A 21,862-nucleotide genomic window follows, 5' to 3' on the forward strand; every position below is an offset into this window, starting at 1 on the left:
TTGTTAGCTTTGTTCTGGAATTGAGATTTAAAGAGACCCTTCCTGCATTATATTGTAAATAGTCATCTAAATACAGTACACATCGTGGAAGAGCCATGGTATTGTGGTTCTGACTTTCACCTTGAAAACAAAGGGTCATGCGTTTGAATCCCACTGCGGTCTAGCATCCTTTGGCAAGGCGTTAATCCACACTTTGGCACTCTTGATCCATGAGCTAAATGCCCGGTAGGATGCGAAAGCCAATGTGTGATATCAGTATGCCTAGCAATCGATTCATGGAACTCTTGTAGGAATGCTCCCCAGGGAGTGGAGAAGGTGCATACATTGTATGCTGGCATGCAAGGATCGATGATCAGGGTAATGATATGCTGTAAACCGCTTTAAGCGCATTATCATTACACATCAGAAATAAAAAAGATGCCCAACAATGCATCTTGAAACTACTGTTTGGAAACCAAGAACTGCAGACCGTAACTTCGAATTTGGCCTGTATGATACAGTATGCATTTTAGTATCAATTTGCATACCATGTTCATTTCGATGTACGAATATCTTGTTTTCAATGGCAACATAATAAACAAACAAAATTACAAAAAATTACTAAAATCCTGAAATTATCTTGTCAAGATTTTCTCCAGATCAACCTCTATAAATTTTTTAAGAAAATGTAGCAATAAAGAGAAATAGAAATTAGAAATGCTGCCAACTGATTGAAAGGATAAAAGCTGATCAAATAGCCTTCACATAATTCATTGTCCTGAAAGAATGGAAATAACCTGCTATGATGCTTTGCCTTGTTAAAAAAGCAAGTAGTATGAGCAATATTGAAATTGCATAAATTCACCATTTCTATGTTATGCTCTTCTTGTGGCCCAAAGTACATCCAAGGACACCAGGGCTGGCTGGAATGGAAAATACCGGTAATTGCCTCAATCATTTTTTTTTTGGGGGGGAATGGGAAATAAATTCAGTTAAAATGGCAGGGAAATACTAAGATACTTGCTTCCTAGATATTTTCAGGAATTGCCCATGCATTTCTCAAGCATATTCTAGCATTTCTCAGTACCTCCCTGTACATCCGTATTTCCCTCGCATTCCAAAGTTTTTTCCCAGTAATTCCTCCCTGGGCAAAAAATAAAATTTCTCGGGAAAAAAAATAATTTGATGGATGCCCATCCAAGTTTATACAACAAACCACAGTATTGCATAACCGAAGACAGAGTACATGGATACATGTAATGAAGGATGAATTTCCTTGTTTACAGAAAATGTTGACCTTTATGATTTTACTTTGCATGACTGATGATAGCATTGATCAAATTAGCAAGTAATTGTAGAAAATCAGGTTTCACTAACTTAGCTTCAATATACTATTCATCAAACAGTAGGGTGTTCACCTGGTGTATTGCACCTGTTGGTCCCTCAAAAATTCTCAATAGTAATGTATGATAATACATCAGTAGGTGGTCTGTACCCAGAGAGGAAGAATGACAGGACTTTGGTTGTACTGAAACATCTGGTATTAACTGAATAAAAAAGAGGGTGTGCAATCAATCCGTTTCTTTTCAATATGGTGCATCGCACTATAGCAGCTCGAGTTTCGCAGTATTGTACCACCCCCTTCCCACGCTCAGTAAAATTATGTTTTCAAATGTATTTTGTACATACTGCAATCACCCAAGTAGGCTAGGACATCCATTTACCTCAAGGCATGAGGATTCTTCTGGGCATGATTCATGGCTTTTATAAGTTGTTACAAATACAAAATAATAATTGCCTCGAGTACATTGTTCATCTCTCGATGCAGTATATACAATATTTATACAAATATCTACATGTAGCATGTTGTGCAAAATGCTAGACATATTTAAATAAAATGCTTGAAAAGTAAAATAGGCTCTGAAAATTTAGTCTGTGGCGATCATTTTTTCTTGACTTCCGGCAAGCATTTTGGACAGTACCACTTGCCTTTGGGTTTTGATGAGAGTCCAACGCATCCAAAATGAAACCATTCATACGGACAGTCTTTATTGTCACATCCAACCATATCTCCGTAAGAGACTTGCTGGCAAAGACAGTATGTGGGTTCGTTGGGGTCGATGGGAGGATCGATGGGCAAGATGTCCCTCTCCTTAGCCTTATTACGCTTCTTCTTCTTGGCCTTGGGGTTGTTGTCGTTCTGCTGCGGCATTCTGTGATTGTCTTTCTCCTTGACATCGCTGTTGCGGCCCCGTCTCAAACGCTTGCTTGCTTTCTCCGCAGGTGCTTCCTGCTCTATGACTGCTGGGGCAGCCTTCTTCGTCTTTGGAGGGGGGTCAGGAGGATGCTCGGGCTTCTCCATGATCTCGAGGTGGGTGCGATTCATGTTCATCTGGCGGAGGCGGTTCTCCACGATCTCCGATATCTGAGATGCAAACTGCAGCTTCTCGTCTCCAAGCTCCTGACTCTGGATGAGACATCGATGGAGGTGGATGAGGGTTCGCCGTTTGTTGTGATTGTCCAGATCCTTGGTCACCAGAGTCTCGTAGAGCTGCTTGATTTCTCTCAAAACACCTGAAGAGGACAAAACAAAATAATTACAAGTGCTAGATTATTTTACACTGTAAGTTCTTTCAAGTTTGGTGTAGATCTAGGCCTACTTTTAGTGTTGATATTGGTGTTAGTCAGATATTTAAATCAGTGCATAAGGCTTTAACTGAATAATGGATACCCTTTATCATAGAACAATTTAAACTTCCAAAGTAATAAAATAAATTCATCCCAACCATCAGTTTTAATTTTATCCTAAGAAAACAAAGCCTGAGCAGAAATTCCCCCAAAACGTCACCTAACTTTGGCAACTTGCTTTCCTGATTTTTTTATCGTATTTTTAAAGCCACCAAATTTGTTTTTGTGGCCCATTAGAAATGTTGCACCATATGGGAATAACAAATTTTATTCTGTTAAATTTACTACTGTAACAAAATATATATTTTTGTCACCAAAATGCTATCAAAATCACTAAACTAACAAAAAGACTAAACAAATTTATCATGAGTTGTGTGGTGCTGTCACTTAGTTGTTTCATCCGAACAGCACATACTTTGAGCTTCCTAATATTAGATTTCAATATTAAAAAAAAAAACAAGAAACATGAAATATTTTCTCGTCACATTTTACCATGGCTGGGCATCATGATCATGAATGAATTTGTCCATTAAATGACGGGACAAGAAAGCCACAAATTAAAAGGAAAATAGGCAATAGCTCGAGGCCTAGTCGGACTATTGAGCTGAGCATTCTTTTAGTTTTACCAAAGGGTTGGATCATTTTAATAACATGTATTGTGTGGTGCTGTCGGCGTCACTTAATTGTTTCATCAGTAGAACACAAATTTTCAGCCTCGGAGTCACATGTCACAGACACTGAGACAGTGGAACCACTGACTCATTCATGAACAAGACTAGACCAAAAGCTTTAGTCTCTCTGATGGTTGTTTCGCTGAACTCTGTTGGCTCCACTCACCAAATACTGAGACCGAAGTTCTAACTCGATCTGTACAGGGACTCAATGCTCGGCCATATGTGTATAAGTTCGGATAAACCAGGAAGTGGGAGTTGCGCGACAGCGGAAGTCACTGTTTTTCCCCCTTCTGAGTTTATTTTCCCCCTTTTTGGTGCATTTCAGGCCAAAACAGAAAAATAATCTTTAGTTTGGACAAGCTCTTTTTATATATTTTTATAAAATAAAGACAAAAATCAATGAGCCCCGTCGGGGGAATTTTGCATTGTTAACCCCCTAAATAATGGTGGCTGTACGAAAGTGAGCCATCTGTGTACGAGGAAAAAAAATTATGTTAAAAAACTCCTCGAAACAGACGGCTGCCAGCCAGCCGTCTAGATTAGAACAAGACTAGATACAATTACAATTTGACCCAAGCCAAGGGCCCAACTACAATGTAGTCTTGAGGACTCCATGATGATGTCTTTTTTTTAAATCCTTTGAGAGTTTATAGATCTAGGCAATCTACTTCTATTGGATCCAATGATGAAGAATATGCCAAAGGATTAAAAAAGACAAATAATCAAGTCCTCAAGGCTATGATCATCATTATGGAGTCCTCAAGACTATGATGAAGAGGTATATGTCCAATGATGAAGTATGTCAAAGAAAAGGATTTAAAAAGACATCATCATGGTCATGGAGTAGCATGACTAGTGTAGGGCCCAACAAACATGCCCAAGCCCACTTGTTCACTGCTACCACCCTGCCTGTGGGGAATCTACAGGTAGGACTATGGTATGCTAATGTTGTCCAGAGCACACACTTTAAAAAGACATTAAAATATCACTTTTGTGACCAAAATTACTAATTTCCATACAGTTGCAATTTATTTTTCAATAGTAACTTGAAAATAATTTTTGTATTCACCAGAAAGCTCAAAAACTTGAATTTTGGGCATATTTTTGTGTATGCCCTCTATTGGTGGAAATTAATATGGCAAGAAAATTTTCATTTTTTGATCTGTATTTTTAAATAAGAAAAAAATGATTTAAAGTATCAAATTTAAATAAGAGCCAAGTTGTATGAATAATAGGTGTAATGGAAACTGTCAGTGTAAAAACATCAATCATTTGCCCCAAACAAAAAGAGAAAATTAGCCCAACATTGCCACCCTTATTTTGCCACACATGGAGATATAACTGAGAACAAGGTTATATCATAACCTTGTTCATTGAATGAGTGCCCAAGCCCAAGGCAAGACTGTGAAGACAAGACTGAGATTAAAAGAGAAGCACAAATAATACCGGTATTTCATTTTGACATATGGATAAACTTTTGGTGTTATATTCCCTACAAAAAGACAATGAGTGCCAAACAATGCATCCACGGTTGGGACAAGATTGACGACTTCATCTGGAGCGGCGATTGGAAGTTAATCAGCGGAATGCCTTGTCTTGCTAGCCGATAGGCCGGGGGACGCGCAGCTTACATTCCCGTTGGTGTGAAATAGTACTTACTCTGATACGTATTGTCGATCTCACGAATTTGAGACACGCTCCTTTGCAGATCATTTGGAAGCGACTCGATGCAATCCAAGTAGTCTTCTACATAACTAGTGGTCTGGTACATATTTGCAGCCGAATGACTCATCTTGATTACAGATTCAGTCCAGGATTAACGAAATAATATGAAAATTCGAAAACGTAGTTTTCAAAATGTCATAGCTCCGACGACGTTGATTGAGCAGAATCAAACATTAAAATACTGCAACGCATGCGTAATTAGATAAAGTTGAAAGGTCAATCTTTGACCGTGCCATTTCACGAAGGTAAACTATATTTTTATTAAAAAGTTCAAAGCTTTAAGATAATCGAATTTTGATGATTTTTCTTCCTCAGTATAAAATTTCTATATTATAAAGCTTATTAAACTCGGAAAAGATGAAAAAAGTTCGAGAATATTTTCAAAAAGAAATTATCATCATCGCACTATATCTACTTTCATTTTTGCCGAATGGAATATTCTTACCCGGAAGTAAGAGTCGCGGGAATTACGGAACAGCTCTACCGACCCAACGTTGGGAGGCCAGCCGGAACTGCCGGGGCATTTATAGCTCGTGCATGCTCTGCATGCGATCCCGCTGTACGGGAGGCCGAGCATAGTTGCCAGAGTTGGCATAATTATGCTTTTTGGCATAATTTGGACCGCTTCAGCATCTGGCATTATGCTTGGCATAATTTGACAAAATTTAGCATAATTTTAGCATAATTTGGACTTTTTTGGTGAAACCATGTGGGGACATGTGGGGGCACGTGCCCCCCCCCCAATCGGCTGGCCAAAAAAAAACGGGGAAAAGGAGAAAAAGAGGGAAAAAGGAAGAGAAACGTAGTGGGGGAAAGAAGAAATTGTTTATCATAGTATTATATTATGTTATGTAACATAAGAAGCATTTTTTCACAACTTTACTGTTTTGCTTAATTGTGTCTTCATTGTTCCTGGCGCTCACATAGACTTTTTAACGAGATATAATTATAAAACTGCTGTACTAAAGCCTCCCGTTTTCAAATCAATGTACAACAAAATAATACATTTCCTCTCAAATAGAGTTATTATTGTTTTAAGTAGTAATATATTCTTTTTTATGACTACTGAAAGTTATTGCCCTATTTTAAGGTCTTAATATAAAACATTTTCTGTCCGTGCTAACGTTCGCATTAGTGGATTGGTGAGATTTCTGCTCTTCATGAACTCCTAAAATCAGTCCTTAAATGTCGATTTTTCTGATCTGAATATCAAAAAATTTTAGCTCGCGCTTCGCGCTCGCAGTATTTCATTAGTGAGATGTGTATGATAATCATGATTACAATGACTTGAAAAAGTGCTCCATGTGTTTAGATATAATTCTAACAAAATCAGCAAGCGCTTGGCACTTGCATTAGATTACTATGGTGAGATATGTATACTCTGACTAAATGGATTCGTAACTATAGTCCTTAAAATATCCATGTTTGGGGTCAATATATACAAAAATTTCAGCTCGCGCTTCGCGCTCGCATCATTTGGTTAGTCAAATACGTAGGGTCTTAGAGAATTCCTACAAACAACCCTTAGAATGCCCCTCTCCAGGTCTATATTTCCTAAATTTTCAGCTCGCACTTTCGCGCTTGCAGTATTTGATTAGTATGATACGTATGATAATCATGATTACATGACTACAAAAGGTGCTTCATGACTGTGTTTAGATGTAATTCTAACAATTTAAATCAGCAAAGGATGGCACTATAGCATTAGATGACTATGGTGAGATATTTATACTCTTAATGGATTCTAACATATAATCCTTAAAATTTCCTTGTTTAGGGTCAGTATATACAAAAATTTCAGCTCGCGCTTCGCGCTCGCATCATTTGGTTAGTCAAATACGTAGGGTCTTAGAGAATTCCTACAAACAACCCTTAGAATGCCCCTCTCCAGGTCCATATTTCCTAAATTTTCAGCTCGCACTTTCGCGCTTGCAGTATTTGATTAGTATGATACGTATGATAATCATGATTACATGACTACAAAAGGTGCTTCATGACTGTGTTTAGATGTAATTCTAACAATTTAAATCAGCAAAGGATGGCACTATAGCATTAGATGACTATGGTGAGATATTTATACTCTTAATGGATTCTAACATATAATCCTTAAAATTTCCTTGTTTAGGGTCAGTATATACAAAAATGTTAGCTCGCGCTTCGCGCTCGCATTGTTTGTTTAACGAGACAGTTAAGTATCATGATTACAAAACAATTCGCTTATAATGTCAATTTTTAGCCCTCAATATCAAAAATTTTCAGCTCACGCTCGCATTATTTAATCAGAGAGATACATATTCGTTTGATGGCACTGCATGTCCTTAAAATATCTCTATTACATGTAGGTCAGTATACCTGACAACTGAGCGCGCTTCGCGCGCTCCCTAAGTGACCCGAAATTTTTGCTGGTGCCCCCCCCCCCCCCAATGCCGTGACCCACGGTACGCCACTGGCAAGTCTAATTATCTGTTTTTAGAATTGATGTTCGAAATTTGTTTAAACTTTTTTTCCAGATGTCTTGTTAAACCTTTAACTTGAATGTTGTAGGTGTTTTCAGATGCCTTGATATACCTTATAAACTTGAATGGTTTAGGTACATGTGTCATCAGATGCCTTGGACCTTTGACTTGACTTCTGTGTTTTCACTTTCCACATGCCTTTTAATACATTAAACTTGAAACTCGTGTGTTCAGATACCTTGATATACCGGGTACATACATGAAACTTGCTGCTGTCTTTCCACTTGTCTTTTTTATACATTACACTTGAATTTTACTATGAGATGCCTTGCCATACCTCAAACTTGATGACTTGTTATACCTCAAACTTTACTTTTGTAGATATTTTCATATGCTTTGCAAACTTTGACAACTAACAAATATACATGCCTTGTTATACCTTATTAAGTAACTGCATAGCCTTACAACCAATTCTATTCAAAACCAAAAAGAGGTACTCCCTCCCGTTAGTGTGCGAATTGCAGAATCTAGCTTATATGTCGGTCAATTCCCATGTAAAATGTATGCAGTTGGCAAGTACATGTGTACTCCTGTTTTCATGAAGTAAGACTGTTATCTGCTTCTGAATTTTGGTAGCTATGTAATTGTTATACATGTTGGTAGATGCATTGTTATGCTTGTATATAGATTTGATATCAAGTCATGAGTTTAAAGGTCAGAAGTCTGAGGTATTTCATTTTGTGCATGCACACATTATAGATTATATCAAAATACTTATGTTGACTCAGGGTCTCTGTGAAAATACCTCACAAATAAGCTGCAGATGCCAATAATTATACCAGACATCTATATACGTCATTTTGTGTTGTTCTCTCTCTGGTTGTAATTCAGTTGTGCATAGCGCATGACAGATGTTGATTCATGATGTCATAATTGCAGTTAAAGAACAAATTGGTTGAGAAAAAAAATATACCATTTTTAAATTTTATTTTAAGCAGTCACAAAATTTGAGACAGAAATATTCAATAATGTTGTTAATCGTCTTTTATAGATTTGAAGCAATTCCTGCAGCATCATACTGAAAAAAAGATATAACATGAATTTTACATGCTTACGAAAGAAAGTTTCCCCCTCGGTTACTATGTCAACCAAGTATTCCCATGCAGGATCTAAAAAAATTATTTTGAATATAGAACTATACCCCTTTTCAGCAAGCTTGACTATTTTGTTTATTAAAGATTAGAATAAGGACAGGCAGGGTGTGAGTGGCGATGCAAGGCTGGATGCATTTTGTGTGTGGGGGGGGGGGGGAGGGGGGCTCAGGCCAATATTTTGTTTTTGGTTTTTTTTAGTCTTCACAATCTGGACAAGATACATACAGGTTTTCATACCCCCCGCCCCTTCTTTCAGGCTTCTCCCAGTGCATGAGAACCGTGCAAGTCATTGCATTTTTGCATCTACTTAGCAAATTGATTATTGTAATTAAATTGTCAAATTTTTTTATTATTTTTTTATATTTGATTTTATAATTTTCAAAAAAAAAATCAAATTTTATTTTTCAATTTTTTGTTTTATTAATAGTTTTTATTTTATTTATCATATTTATTTATTTAATTTGATTTCAAAAAAATTGTTAAGTCATTTCACCCATTTTTGCATAAATTTTAGCGTAATTTAGTATTTTTTGCTGCTCCATGTTGTTATTTCATTTGGCATAATTTTAGCATAATTTTGCGGTCCTCCCTAGCATAATTTCATTTTGAGCGCTGGCCACACTGAGGCCGAGGCCACACGTCCTGTCTGCCTAGCCTGCCGGCAATTCACGCAATTCGCAAGATAGCAAGAGCGACTAGATCTAGACGAGTCGACCCGCTGTTTACTCCTGGAAGGCAAGTTGTGTTCACCCTTTTTTCTTCTTCCTTTATTTTCTTGCAGTTAGTATCATTCCAGTATAGTAACACTGTTTTTATTCGTGTCTAGCTAGCCCTATAGTAGGACGAACTGTACCGTAGTACCGTAGTAGGTTAGATACGTATTTAATTCAATGGTTAGACAGCTGGCAGCCGTCTGTTTCGAGGAGTTTTTTTAATTTTTATTTTTATTTAAACATTTTTTTGAGTGGAGCCAACGGAGTTCAGCGGGACAACCAACAGGGACCGAAGCTTTTAATTTGGTATAGGAATAGGAGTAGGTTAGACCGAAAGCTTCAAGTTCAGTCTCTGTATTTTGGTTGTTCCGCTGAACTGCTTTGGCTCCACTCTCTTATTCACTGCTACCCATCCTGCCTACAGTAGACGTATGTTCACGGCCTCAAATCAGTGGAGCGCGCCATGAAAGGCCTTCTCGCTTAGCCGTATTGTTATTGACGTTCGTGAGCATCACTTTTTTCACTCTCTAAAATGTCTGCGACATTAATATCATAAAAACAATGGAATTGTTAAATTTTAGTGAGGCTATGAATGTTTATCATTTACGTTGACTATCAGTGTACCAACATATACCAAATTTACAAGCAAATGTCGGTAAGACTTCGAATGATCAGTCATTTCGATGCAATCCCAAAATTGATGAAAATATAACAGAAATTTGATATAACATTGCAAAATCCTTATTTTCGAATCCCCTTAAATTTTCATTTTCTTCAAAAGCATCTAAGTACACTTTTTAGTATTTTTCATAAATAATAACGGCGGTGGATTTTGTTCTCCAGTTTTTTTAAGGAAAAGACAGGCATTTGAAATCAGGTAATTTTTTGTTATGTTTTCAAAAGAAAATCGTTAGATTCGAACAACTTACTAATAGTTCTCCGAAAGAAGGGTTATATTCTATTTTTTGTGTGTAAATGATACATGACGATAAATTTTACGAGTATATCAATGCATGTTGGATAACCTTTTCCACGATGAGTTTCGTAATTGAGAGAAAAATCAAGTTCATTCCCAGCAAGCGAGCCGCAGAATGATAAATTTTAGCGTGCGCACACGGGCTGATCGCCGTGTCTGCGGGGATGGATATCTAGTCCCATACTGATGTAAGGTGATATTTTCTACGTACCTTTTCCCCTTGCAATGATCACTTTGCACTTTAGTGCTTAATTTTGACACTTAATCTGTGAAAATTGATGGTTAACGATTTTGGAAAATGCTCGGAATAAACCTGATACATGAATGATTTCATTTTCGAGAATTATTATTTCTTTCCTGAATTACCAAAAGGCAAATTTAGGTCAAGATTGCATATGTAACATACATTGACTGTATATAGCGCATAACTGTATATGTGTGTGTGGGGGGGGGGGCGGTGTCTATAATTATATAAATTGTGATGTAAATAGAATCATATTGTATGAAAAAATCATGATGGGCGTCATAGTCTGAGCATTCTTTGTATAAAACAAACAAAATACTGCATTTACATGCCATTGTATGCAATGGCAATTTCAATCAGTTTATAATTTTCTTTTGTTTATATAGTCAGCGTTTAGTCTTCAATGTGCATAATTGGTTTGCAAGCGGTGTTTAAACCAAAGAGCTCATTCCGGCAATACTTAATTGATAACGGTTATCCATTTTTAAAAACAATATTTATTTACTGCAGCCAACGAGTTCCTGACACAATTTACTTCTTTGACTGTAAACTACGTTATGAATGTCCCCGAATCGGTCTTAAGATAAAAAAAAGAAATATTTTTTTTTCGCAAATGAATATACTTTACTAGTTGTAGCTGTAAAATTACTGTCTTAATCCTTCCCTCTTAATTTAATATTTTAGTATTTCATTTACATAACCTCAAGAATAAATTGATAAATTAATAATATAAATGAAAAGATGAATAAATAAATAAATGAAAATAATAAATGAAATTAAATCAATTAAAATATAAAAATCGGTAATCATTAACAGAATAGTTCGAAAAACGTATTTCCAGTGGGGTCCTCAACACGTATAGAATTTAGTCTGCAGGCACAGACCCTCATTGGAACTTTCAGTTGATCAACAAGTGTGCCTCCACGCAAAGACTAGCACATACAAAACGTGCTGTTCCAATACAGAGCGAGAGAGCCTTCAGTACACAAGGATTGAGTAGGCTGCACATTCAGACCCTTATTTCGAGTGAAGGGTTTGCCCAGCAGACTATTGTAATCATAAAGGATAAAATCTGTTTACACTTTAAAAAAAACTAGGAATTACTATCAAAATTGAAAAGATGACATGTACACGAAATATATTTTTAATAAACAGAGAAAGAAGAAGAAATTAGAAGTTATAATGTTGTCTCAGGCGGATCGGGAGAAGGGGGTGTTCCTTTCCCCCTCTCTTTCATATAAACATCGTGAGTTATGTATATATAGCTCAATATTAATTCTATAACAAACTTCTTGAAATCCCCATTTTATGACAATTCAAGCCAAAAATCGGCTAGCGATTTGCGCTCGCATTGACTGTTAAAATTAACTCGTGTATCATATTACAAAAGTGCGTTTAATGTCCATGCAGTTTTCAAGCCATAATATTGAAAGATTTTCGCGGTCTCATTAGGCCTATTACATTAATAGATAAGATGTCAATTTAATAATCACTATGTCATTTTTTTCACAATGGAATATTGACAATTTCTATTTCGCGTTTAGGAAGAGAAATATGATAGTCATCATTTTCATTTGATGACAATCTTCTTAGGATGTCCCGCTCCTATGTCAAAGCTCAAACTAATAATATTGAAACATATATCAGTTTATTTTTTAAACTGATATCCACCCATAACAATTTTCCTACAAAGTGCGTGATACAGAACTTAAATTGTCCCTTTTACAGATCGGAATATCAAGTATTTTAATCCCTTTTTGATAGATAAATATACATATGTTAAAATTGACTGTTCGCGCTCCGCGCTGGAAGTAATTATTTAGTTGGTGGATACACATTTAGGATCACAAACATTGCCCAGAATATTAAATTTTAGGACAAATACTTGAAAGAAATAGCTCGCTCTTTGCACTCGCACTTTTTAAATAATCCTTATATATGAGATTATATGAAGCTTAGAAAAGACTTGTAAGACCCCTTCAAAGATACAAACAAAAATCAACTTCAAGCGGCCGATCGGGAAAATTTGGCTGAAAAAAATCGCCCCCCCCCCCCATTGGCAAAGGCTGGATCCGCCCTTGTCTATTGATAGCTCTTGACGGGCCGAGGGTGGTACCCTGAAATATTTTTGTTGAATTTTCAGCTCAATATATTGCTTTGACCCCCACCCCCTTCACACACATTTTATATATCCCCGTCTACTAACAGCTCTTTATGGAAGGGGGGTACCACTTTTTTTTAATTTGCAGCTCAATACTTGTATATTGCTCTCACCCCCCCCCCCCCTCCCCCGATCAGATGATAACGCCACTTGACCTACATGTACGTGATTTCAATTGCCATATAGCCCTATAAGATTCACTGATTATTCATCTAGCTTACAATAAAAAAAAAACTGGAGAGTTGTCAAACTCAACACAACTATACAATAAAATAACAACAAAATGACATACTATAGAAAGAAAGTATCAAAAAAATTGAGAACATGGTAGAATAATGGAAATAAAATGTTGAATTTTTTACCCCCCTCCCCCATCACACTCGATCTATTACGTATTAGACAATGATATGAAATTAGGTTGATCTGCCTTTATTTGTGCACGATGTTCTTAACTAAAGTCATGATATGACCATTGACATATGGGTTATAAATTTTCATAGTTTGATCACACCATATCCATTTTAAATTCCTGGAAATTCCAGCAACAATACATATTGTCATGGGTACGACACGCATTTTCTTTATTGAAAAATATCACGACACCAACGTTGAAACTGTGCAAAGGCCTTTAATGGCGAACTCCGCTGGGTTGATACATAGCCTATGGGTGATGAACATACGTGAGTACAGTATACTCTTTCAACAATGAACAAGGTTATGATCACTTGTTCACTGCAACCAGCGCCTGTGGGGAATCTACAGGTAGGACTGTCACTATGGAATGCTAATGCTGTACATATCACACACTTTAAAAAATCATTGAAATATCACTTTTGTGACCAAAATTACTAATTTCTGTACTACAGTTGCAATTCAATATTCATTAGTGACTTAAAATAATTTTTGTATTGACCAGAGCGCTCAAAAACTTGAATTTGGGGCATATTTTTGTGTACGCCCTCTATTGGTGGAAAGTTATATGGCAAGAAAATTTTCATTTTTCAATCTCTATTTTCAATTAAGAAAAAATAATGTAAAAAATAAATTGACAAGAGCCAAGTTATATGATGAATATGCCAGTAATGAAAACTGACAGTATAAGAAAATCAGGCATTTGTCCCATAGAAAAAAAGAAAATAAGCCAAACATTGCCACCCTTATTTTGCCACACATGGTCATGGAGATGTAACTGAGAGCAAGGTTATATCATAACCTTGTTCATTTGAATGAGTGGTTATGATATAACCATCCGTGTTCTCAGTTACATGTCCATCGTGTGGCAAAATAAGGTTGACAATGTTTGGATTATTTTCTCTTTTTCTATGGGACAAATGCTTGATTTTCTTACACTATTAGTTTCCAATACCGTTATTCATTATATGACTTGCCTCTAATGTAAATTCGATTCTTTAAATCATTTCTTTCTTAATTCAAAATATAAAATGACAAATGAAATTTTTTCTTGCCATGAATTTTGATACTTTCCACCATTAGAGGGCATACACAAAAATATGCCCAAAATTTTAGTTTTTGAGCACTCTGGTGAATACAAAAATTATTCCCAAGTTACTATAAATGAAACATAGATTGCAACTGTATGGAAATTAGTAATTTTGGTCACAAAAGTGATATTTTAATGATTTTTTAAAGTGTGTGCTATACAGGATTTAGCGATTTAGCAATTAGGCAATTAAGGTAAGAGAGAAAATTCATCTCATGGACACAGAGGTGCATGAAGTAGATGTTACAACATTTATTGGAGTAGACATTGATAAACATTTGACATGGAAAAATCATATTGCAAAAATTAAATTATGCATACGCAAGAAGGTTGGTATTCTATATCGACTGAGACACTTCGTACCACGAAGTATTTTGATTCTGCTGTACAAGACATTCATACAGCCCCACATCACATATGGTATTGAAGTCTGGGGTGGAGCTAGAAAAAGTTATCTAGATTCTATTATTAATTCAAAAAATGGCAGTGCGTGCGATAACATTCAGTACATATATGACAAGATCAGCACCATTATTCAGGGTTCTTAAGATACTTGACATTTACCAACTGTATAGATTATCTATCTGTAGTTTTATGTACGATCTAATTAATACAAATTTGCCACATTCACTGCTGCAATATTGTTCACTGATTAAACATAGATATAATACAAGGCAAAAGGAAGACGATAACCTGTATGTACCAAAGGTTAGGACAAGCTTGGGAAAGGAGTGTTTATCTTATGTAGGCACAACTTCTTGGAATGAGCTCCCAACCAAAATTAGAAAGAAACCATCAAGATCAAGTTTTCGTAAAGCTATTGTTGAACATCTGTTGGAAAAATGAATTTTGATACCATCTATATTTTTTATCATCTAGATATCTTTCATATGTAAATACTGTTAAATATTTTTGTTAAATTGTTATGTAGTCATTGCTAGCGTGTATTAGTAGACTCACGATTTTCATTCTTAAAAACATGTTTCTATCTATCTAGACTAGAAGGGGCCAGACTTGACTAGCATTCATGCTATTTTCTGGTTCCTATTATCCTTGCTTTTCTATGTATTCCTAAATTATCGTCTGTAAACTTGTAAAATTGGTATTATCATTGCATTGGATGATAAATTCATTCATTCATTCATATAGGCCTATAGACTTGCTCGATGTTTACGCCGCCATCTTGTTTCTCTTTGCCAACGTTATGGATGCATGCATCTGTAAAATCAGTTGTTTAGAATTTGGTAAATTTGATGTAAACTGGAAGTGGTAGTAGGTCTCTTAAATTGAACGAATTAAAAACTTTAACTTAGGGAGACCTAGTCCTTGTTCTAGACCTAACTAGTGTTTTCAGAGATGCCAAGTTCAAAAAAATGTTATGCGTGAGATTTTCATGACTCGACGTCTCCGTGCGCGCGCGGCCAGTACTTACACTCGTACGTTGCGAAAAGGCGGGCGCGCATGAGATATGGGCTTCAAAACCAAGCGATGCACGCACGCGATTCATCGTATCAAGTATAGCTGTGCGCTGACTGCACTCTCGATTCGTCTCACGTGCCGGGCTAGCTAGACGCGAAGGCGGTCGGCCAGTCGTTTAATCTGGCGAATAATGCTATTTTTTCTCTTTTTTTTCTGTTGGGACCCGATGCGTGAGGAAAATGGGTGCCATGCGTGAGATCGTGAGACGGACCCTGAATGCGTGAGTCTCACGCACAATGCATGAGACTTGGTAGCTCTGTGTTTTATAATATATTTTTTTTACATAGTTTCAGATCAGTTGTTTTTATTAAACTATCTAGATCTACTAGTGAAAATAGTGATGTAAAATAACATTTTCTCACTTTGACAAAGAAAGGACTGCTATGCAAGCTGTGCTAAGTACATTCTGGTTTGTATCAACACTTTAAGTAAACTATTTGAATGTGTTTGTCATTTTCTTCTGAATTCTTATTATTTTCCAGGGGGACTCCCCTGTCACTAGTCAATTCCAAGTATTGACACTCCTTATTTTATTTTCTGACACAGATCTATCATCTGGATGATATTGTTTGATACTAACAGATGATGGATGAATCATCACATTCAGAAATAAAGTCTGTACCAGAACTGAAGTTTGACCAAGAAGTGAATCCTGCCCAAGAAAGGGAAGGGCAGGATGGCAGAGAAGATGGAATTGCCTTTCCATTTCCTTTTCCACCTTACCCAATACAAGAGGACTTCATGAAGCACCTGTATGAGGCCCTAGATGGTGGCAAGATTGGTATCTTCGAAAGTCCTACTGGAACTGTAAGCTGAAATTGGTCCTTAACTCTTAGAGGGGAATCCTACTTTGGTTATAAATTGTATGAGAGCAGGAAAGTAATAAAATTAAAGTAAGAACAAAAAACAAAACAAACTACGGTATTTGGTAATATTTTATTCAAGAAATCAGACAAAGAATAAGACAATTGTGGATGTTTAAAAAATGAGATAAAGACTCTCAAATTGGCATCTTTATGATTCAATTCTGACAAGTGGTAAAAGACAGCTTTCCATTTATCTAAGAAAAATCAATAAATATAACTAATTGTGAAGTAGAGGAATTAACAAAGTAGGATTCAGCTGATTTTTTCAGTTTTTGTCTCACCTGCGAAGCAAAGTGAGACTATAGGCGCCGCTTTTCCGACGGCGACGGCGGCGGCGTCAACATCAAATCTTAACCTGAGGTTAAGTTTTTGAAATGACATCATAACTTAGAAAGTATATGGACCTAGTTAATAAAACTTGGCCATAAGGTTAATCAAGTATTACTGAACATCCTATTAGAGTTTCATGTCACATGACCAAGGTCAAAGGTCATTTAGGGTCAATGAACTTAGACCATGTTGGAGGAATCAACATCGAAATCTTAACCTGAGGTTAAGTTTTTGAAATGTCATCATAACTTAGAAAATATATGGACCTAGTTCATGAAACTTGGACATAAGGTTAATCAAGTATCAATGAACATCCTGCATGAGTTTCATGTCACATGACCAAGGTCAAAGGTCATTTAGGGTCAATGAACTTTGGACGAATTGGGGATATCTGTTGAATTCCCATCATAACTTTGAAAGTTTATGGATCTGATTCATGAAACTTGGACATAATAGTAATCAAGCATCACTGAACATTTTGTGCAAGTTTCAGGTCACATGATCAAGGTCAAAGGTCATTTAGGGTCAATGAACTTTGGCCGAATTGGGGATATCTGTTGAATTCCCATCATAACTTTGAAAGTTTATGGATCTGATTCATGAAACTTGGACATAATAGTAATCAAGCATCACTGAACATTTTGTGCAAGTTTCAGGTCTCATGATTAAGGTCAAAGGTCATTTAGGGTCAATGAACTTTGGCCGAATCGGGGGTATCTGTTGAATTACCATCATAACTTTGAAAGTTTATTGGTCTAGTTCGTTAAACTTGGACATTAGAGTAACCAAGTATCACTGAACATCCTGTGCGTGTTTCAGGTCACATGTCCAAGGTCAAAGGTCAATGAACTTTAGCCGAATTGGGTGTATCTGTTGAATTACCATCATAACTTTGAAAGTTTATGGATCTGATTCATGAAACTTGTACATAAGAGTAATCAAGTATCACTGAACATCCTGTTCCAGTTTCAGGTCACATGATCAAGGTCAAAGGTCATGTAAGGTCAATGAACTTTGGCCATGTTGGGGTTTTTTGTTGAATAACCATCATATCTCTGTAAGTTTATTGGTCTAGTTCATAAAAAGAGGACATAAGAGTAACCATGTATCACTGAACATCTTGTGTGAGTTAGAGTAGTATGCAAAGTCAGCACTGCTGCTATATTGAACCGCGTGATGCAGGTGAGACGGCCAGAGGCATTCCACTTGTTTTTTTCTGTGTGTCCTATTTTTGAATTTTCAGCTATTTCCATCTGTGGTCACACCCCTGTGTTCTATGTACCTTTTATAGGGAAAGTCACTGAGCCTTATTTGTGGAGCACTGAAATGGCTGATGGATCATGAGAAACAAAAACAGAGGGAGCTGGAAGAACTGATGGAACAGCAGGAGATTGAAATGCCCGAAGAAAGGTGAATCCCCCCCCCCCCCTTTGATTGTGATAATAAAAACGATGATGATAGGGATTTTAATAGCACATCTATTGAGATACAACTACCTTTTTCTCACGAGTCACACTTTCCTTAAAGGAGAATGAAACCTTTGGAACAAGATAGATTGTGTGAAAAAAGAAAAATCAAAGAAACAGATCAACGAAAGTTTGAGAAAAATCGGACAAATAATGGGAAAATTATGAGCATTTGAATATTGTGATCACTAATGCTATGGAGATCCTCAAAATGGCAATGCGGCAAAGATGTGTGATGTCACTTGTGAACAACTTTCCGCATTAATTCAGTATATATTTCATTTAAATTGCCTCTTTTATCACATCTAGCAATAAATCATGTGTTCTTTCTATAGGAGGGCATGTAATACAGATTTTTAAAGAATATATCATGGATAAAGAGTTAGTATCATCATACGAACAAGCAAAAAGAGACATTTTGAGGGTATTTTAGAGTCCATCAAATGGAAAGTTGTTCACATGTGACATCACACATCCTTGTCGCATTGCCAATAGAATGATCTCCATTGCATTAGTGATTGCAATATTCAAATGCTCATAACTTTCTCATTATTTGTCTGATTTTTCTCAAACTGTCTTTGTTCTTATTCTTTGAGTTCTTACTATAGATGAGCCCCATGGCCGCCCCATCTTTAGTTTGGGATGAAGTTTTGTCCTTTTACTGTGCTCACAACACTTTTGCAAAGTAGGCTAACCCCACCAATAGTACTTACAGAACTCTCCTACCCTGCAAAAGAGCAGGGTTAGCCAGGTAATCATGGTGTTTAACGTAATAGTCATGGATTAAGAGTCATCATTTTGTCTGGACTGCACTTGGTCCTCGCTTGATCTAAAACCTACCTGAACCTGGTCTACATGTAATTTCGACTTGTCTACCATTTTTACTTTGTCAAATGAAAAATTTGGTTCATAAACCCTCTTAATCATACAGACTAATTGGTGTTTGTGCAAGTGGTTGTACATGTAGCATCAATGGGAATCGGGTGAAACTGGTAACAAGACCAAGTAGCAATTAGACAAAATGGTTAGACGAACTTGACCCCAGACAACTGGCTGAAGACAAAGTGGTAGTAGACAACGTGTTTGTAGGCCAATCAGCAATGTTCATGAGAAACCAAGTACATGCATGATTACCTCTCTATTTCTCATTCTTTTCTCGCTTTCTCCCTTTTCCCACATCCTCTCCAAAGCAGCAATAGAAAGCAGTCATCTGGAGCCCCTGACTGGGTGATGGAGTTTGATTCGAAGCGAGAGCAGATGGAGAAAACAACCAAGCTCATGGTAGTACCTGCATTATTTGCTTTATTTTATGAAACTCTGAAACAGTACAGGGGGCAGTTAATGGAAGGACTTGTCAGGTGTATTATTAGATGAAGCACGTTTCATTTGATAGGTAGCAAAGTAACTGCTACTTAGACAATCAGAGGTTGTCATATTTATTTATTTGTTTATTTATTTATTTATTCATTCATTCATTCATTCATTTATACATTTATTTATTTCGTTTTATTTATACAGGGTACATGTAGTCCCATCAGTAGTCTTGAACTGTTTTCCAGGGGGCCCAGTAAACAATAATTGACAATATAATAAACAAACAAATTACATAAGGAAATAACAAACAGAACATCCAAAATAATCATAAGTAAATATGTAGAATAAAAGAGATGATGGTACACGAGTACAATGTAGGTATTAATGTTAATTCATCTAGATATCAATCAGCATTGCAATAAGAGGAAATTCAAATACAGTTACAAGAATTACCCCCCCCCACCGCCACATTTCAGTTTAGATTCAGGTAACTCAATGAGGATACTATACAAAAGTTTCAGTACCGACACTTTGTTGGATGACAAATGTTGTTGAAACACCCTTCAGGGTCTCTCCTTGCAATAATATGTGATTTGATCCAATCAAACTTTACTGTGAAATCCATCAATGTTTAACATTGTCATGCAAATATGCAATATTGAATTGTCTCAAAGAAAATTATGCATGCATGAATATAGATAATAGTTTGAAAGACATTTTGGACAGACGTGTGCATTTTAGATGTTGGGATTGCTGGCTCCCCATACTTGTAGTTGATAATAATAATAATAGGCCAATCAATTACAACTCTTTGTGAGACTAGGCCTTGATGTCATAAACCAGTTAGAGGATATTATGTAGATTTAAACAAAATGTATCTTCAGCAAGAAAAGATGTGTAGTCACAGAAAAATTATCCCAAAGATTGGAGGGTAAATCTATCCTGGCATTTATAATTTCCATTTGTGTTTCCGGTTTTGTACTGTACCCTTTTTCTCAATTGAAGCACCAAAATAATAGCAATCAAATGAAGTTTTAGTACTTTTCTATCACAATACTACTAGTTTCATGCATAAAATTGAATAAATTAAAGATATTTGGTTCCATTGGAAAGATGAATAGAGTTGTACAATGTCTGTTTATATATATCTGTACAAGTCACAATTGAAAATGTTTATTTGTGCTAGAACTAGGGGTGAATCATTACAGATTGTTTTTTGATGTACAGGTGTATGACCGCCTGAGAATTTTTTGGCGGAGGCTGGTGGACTGCTAAAACAATGAAATACAGTTTCTCTTTTGTATTGTGTTCCAACCAATCTTAAATAGGAAGAGAGAGAAAAGAAACTGAAAAGGGAGGCAAAACTGGATAAATTAAAGAGTGAACTTCGTCAACGAGCTTCATTCAAACGCAAGGTAAGACTTATAATCCCTTCCTTCCCCCTTCCCCTCAGTGGATACGGCCTGTTTGAATTTTGTGCTTCAAACAATAATGTACATTGTAAGGCCATGGTACACGTACAGTGTTGAAACTAAGAATAGACAAACTTCCAGTTCACTTTCATGTTTTTAAGAAATCTGCAATCAAATGTACTCATTATGGATTTACATTTATCGACAATGGCCCAAATCTGAACATTTTTCAAATTCAAAGTTTGATATTCTTCCACCAGTCATCATTTATCATCATCGTATATTGGAGTCGGCATCATGCCACGACACTTATTTTCTTTTTATATGCAAATTCATTTTTGTAAATGTGTTCATTTTTATATGCATATTCATTATTGTAAATATTTTCTTGTTGAGACTCTCATACTCCTGATCGGGGTCGACAGAGTTGAATAAAATCTTATCTTATCCTCTTCCATGAATGCATTAATGTTAGAGATTATCAACCACCGATGACTCCTTGGGACCAGACAAAGACCCAGACGGACAAGATCCTGCACGACAAGGCATCAAGGAAGCATCTCCTGGGGAAGAGGACGATGTCGACGATCATTTGGTGGCTGACTACCAGAGTGACGTGGATAATACTGAATCGGAAGATGAAGACAAAGATGAGAATGAGGAGCCTGAAGAGTTAACGAAGGTGCACTGTTGTACAGACCTCAAACTATTCTTTTTGCAGATT

General features: G+C 36.4%; 2 protein-coding genes across 3 annotated transcripts in view; one reads left to right on the forward strand and one right to left on the reverse strand.

The window, feature by feature from the left end:
- Nucleotides 1-1,723: 1,723 nt before the first annotated feature.
- Nucleotides 1,724-5,269, reverse strand: LOC121410218 (inhibitor of growth protein 1-like). The gene is made up of 2 exons (XM_041602157.1): nucleotides 5,001-5,269; nucleotides 1,724-2,553 (listed from the first exon to the last, which is right to left on the reverse strand). Exons 1-2 carry the CDS (start codon nucleotides 5,131-5,133, stop codon nucleotides 1,922-1,924), a joined length of 765 nt encoding a protein of 254 aa, XP_041458091.1. The 5' UTR covers nucleotides 5,134-5,269; the 3' UTR covers nucleotides 1,724-1,921.
- Nucleotides 5,270-9,313: 4,044 nt separating this feature from the next.
- The window catches only part of LOC121410226 (ATP-dependent DNA helicase DDX11-like), a 33,731-nt gene continuing 21,182 nt past the window's right edge, over nucleotides 9,314-21,862 (forward strand). The window contains exons 1-6 of one of the 2 annotated variants that reach the window (XM_041602168.1): nucleotides 9,314-9,411; nucleotides 16,297-16,557; nucleotides 18,238-18,356; nucleotides 19,603-19,693; nucleotides 21,055-21,141; nucleotides 21,614-21,820. In XM_041602168.1, coding sequence (XP_041458102.1) covers nucleotides 16,333-16,557; nucleotides 18,238-18,356; nucleotides 19,603-19,693; nucleotides 21,055-21,141; nucleotides 21,614-21,820 — 729 coding nt within the window. In that variant the 5' untranslated portion in view covers nucleotides 9,314-9,411; nucleotides 16,297-16,332. The remainder of the gene's footprint in view (nucleotides 9,412-16,296; nucleotides 16,558-18,237; nucleotides 18,357-19,602; nucleotides 19,694-21,054; nucleotides 21,142-21,613; nucleotides 21,821-21,862) is intronic. The other variant, XM_041602173.1, reaches the window with a different exon arrangement.

This window comes from Lytechinus variegatus, chromosome 1, assembly GCF_018143015.1.
Source record: "Lytechinus variegatus isolate NC3 chromosome 1, Lvar_3.0, whole genome shotgun sequence".
NCBI classification, from domain to species: domain Eukaryota; kingdom Metazoa; phylum Echinodermata; class Echinoidea; order Temnopleuroida; family Toxopneustidae; genus Lytechinus; species Lytechinus variegatus.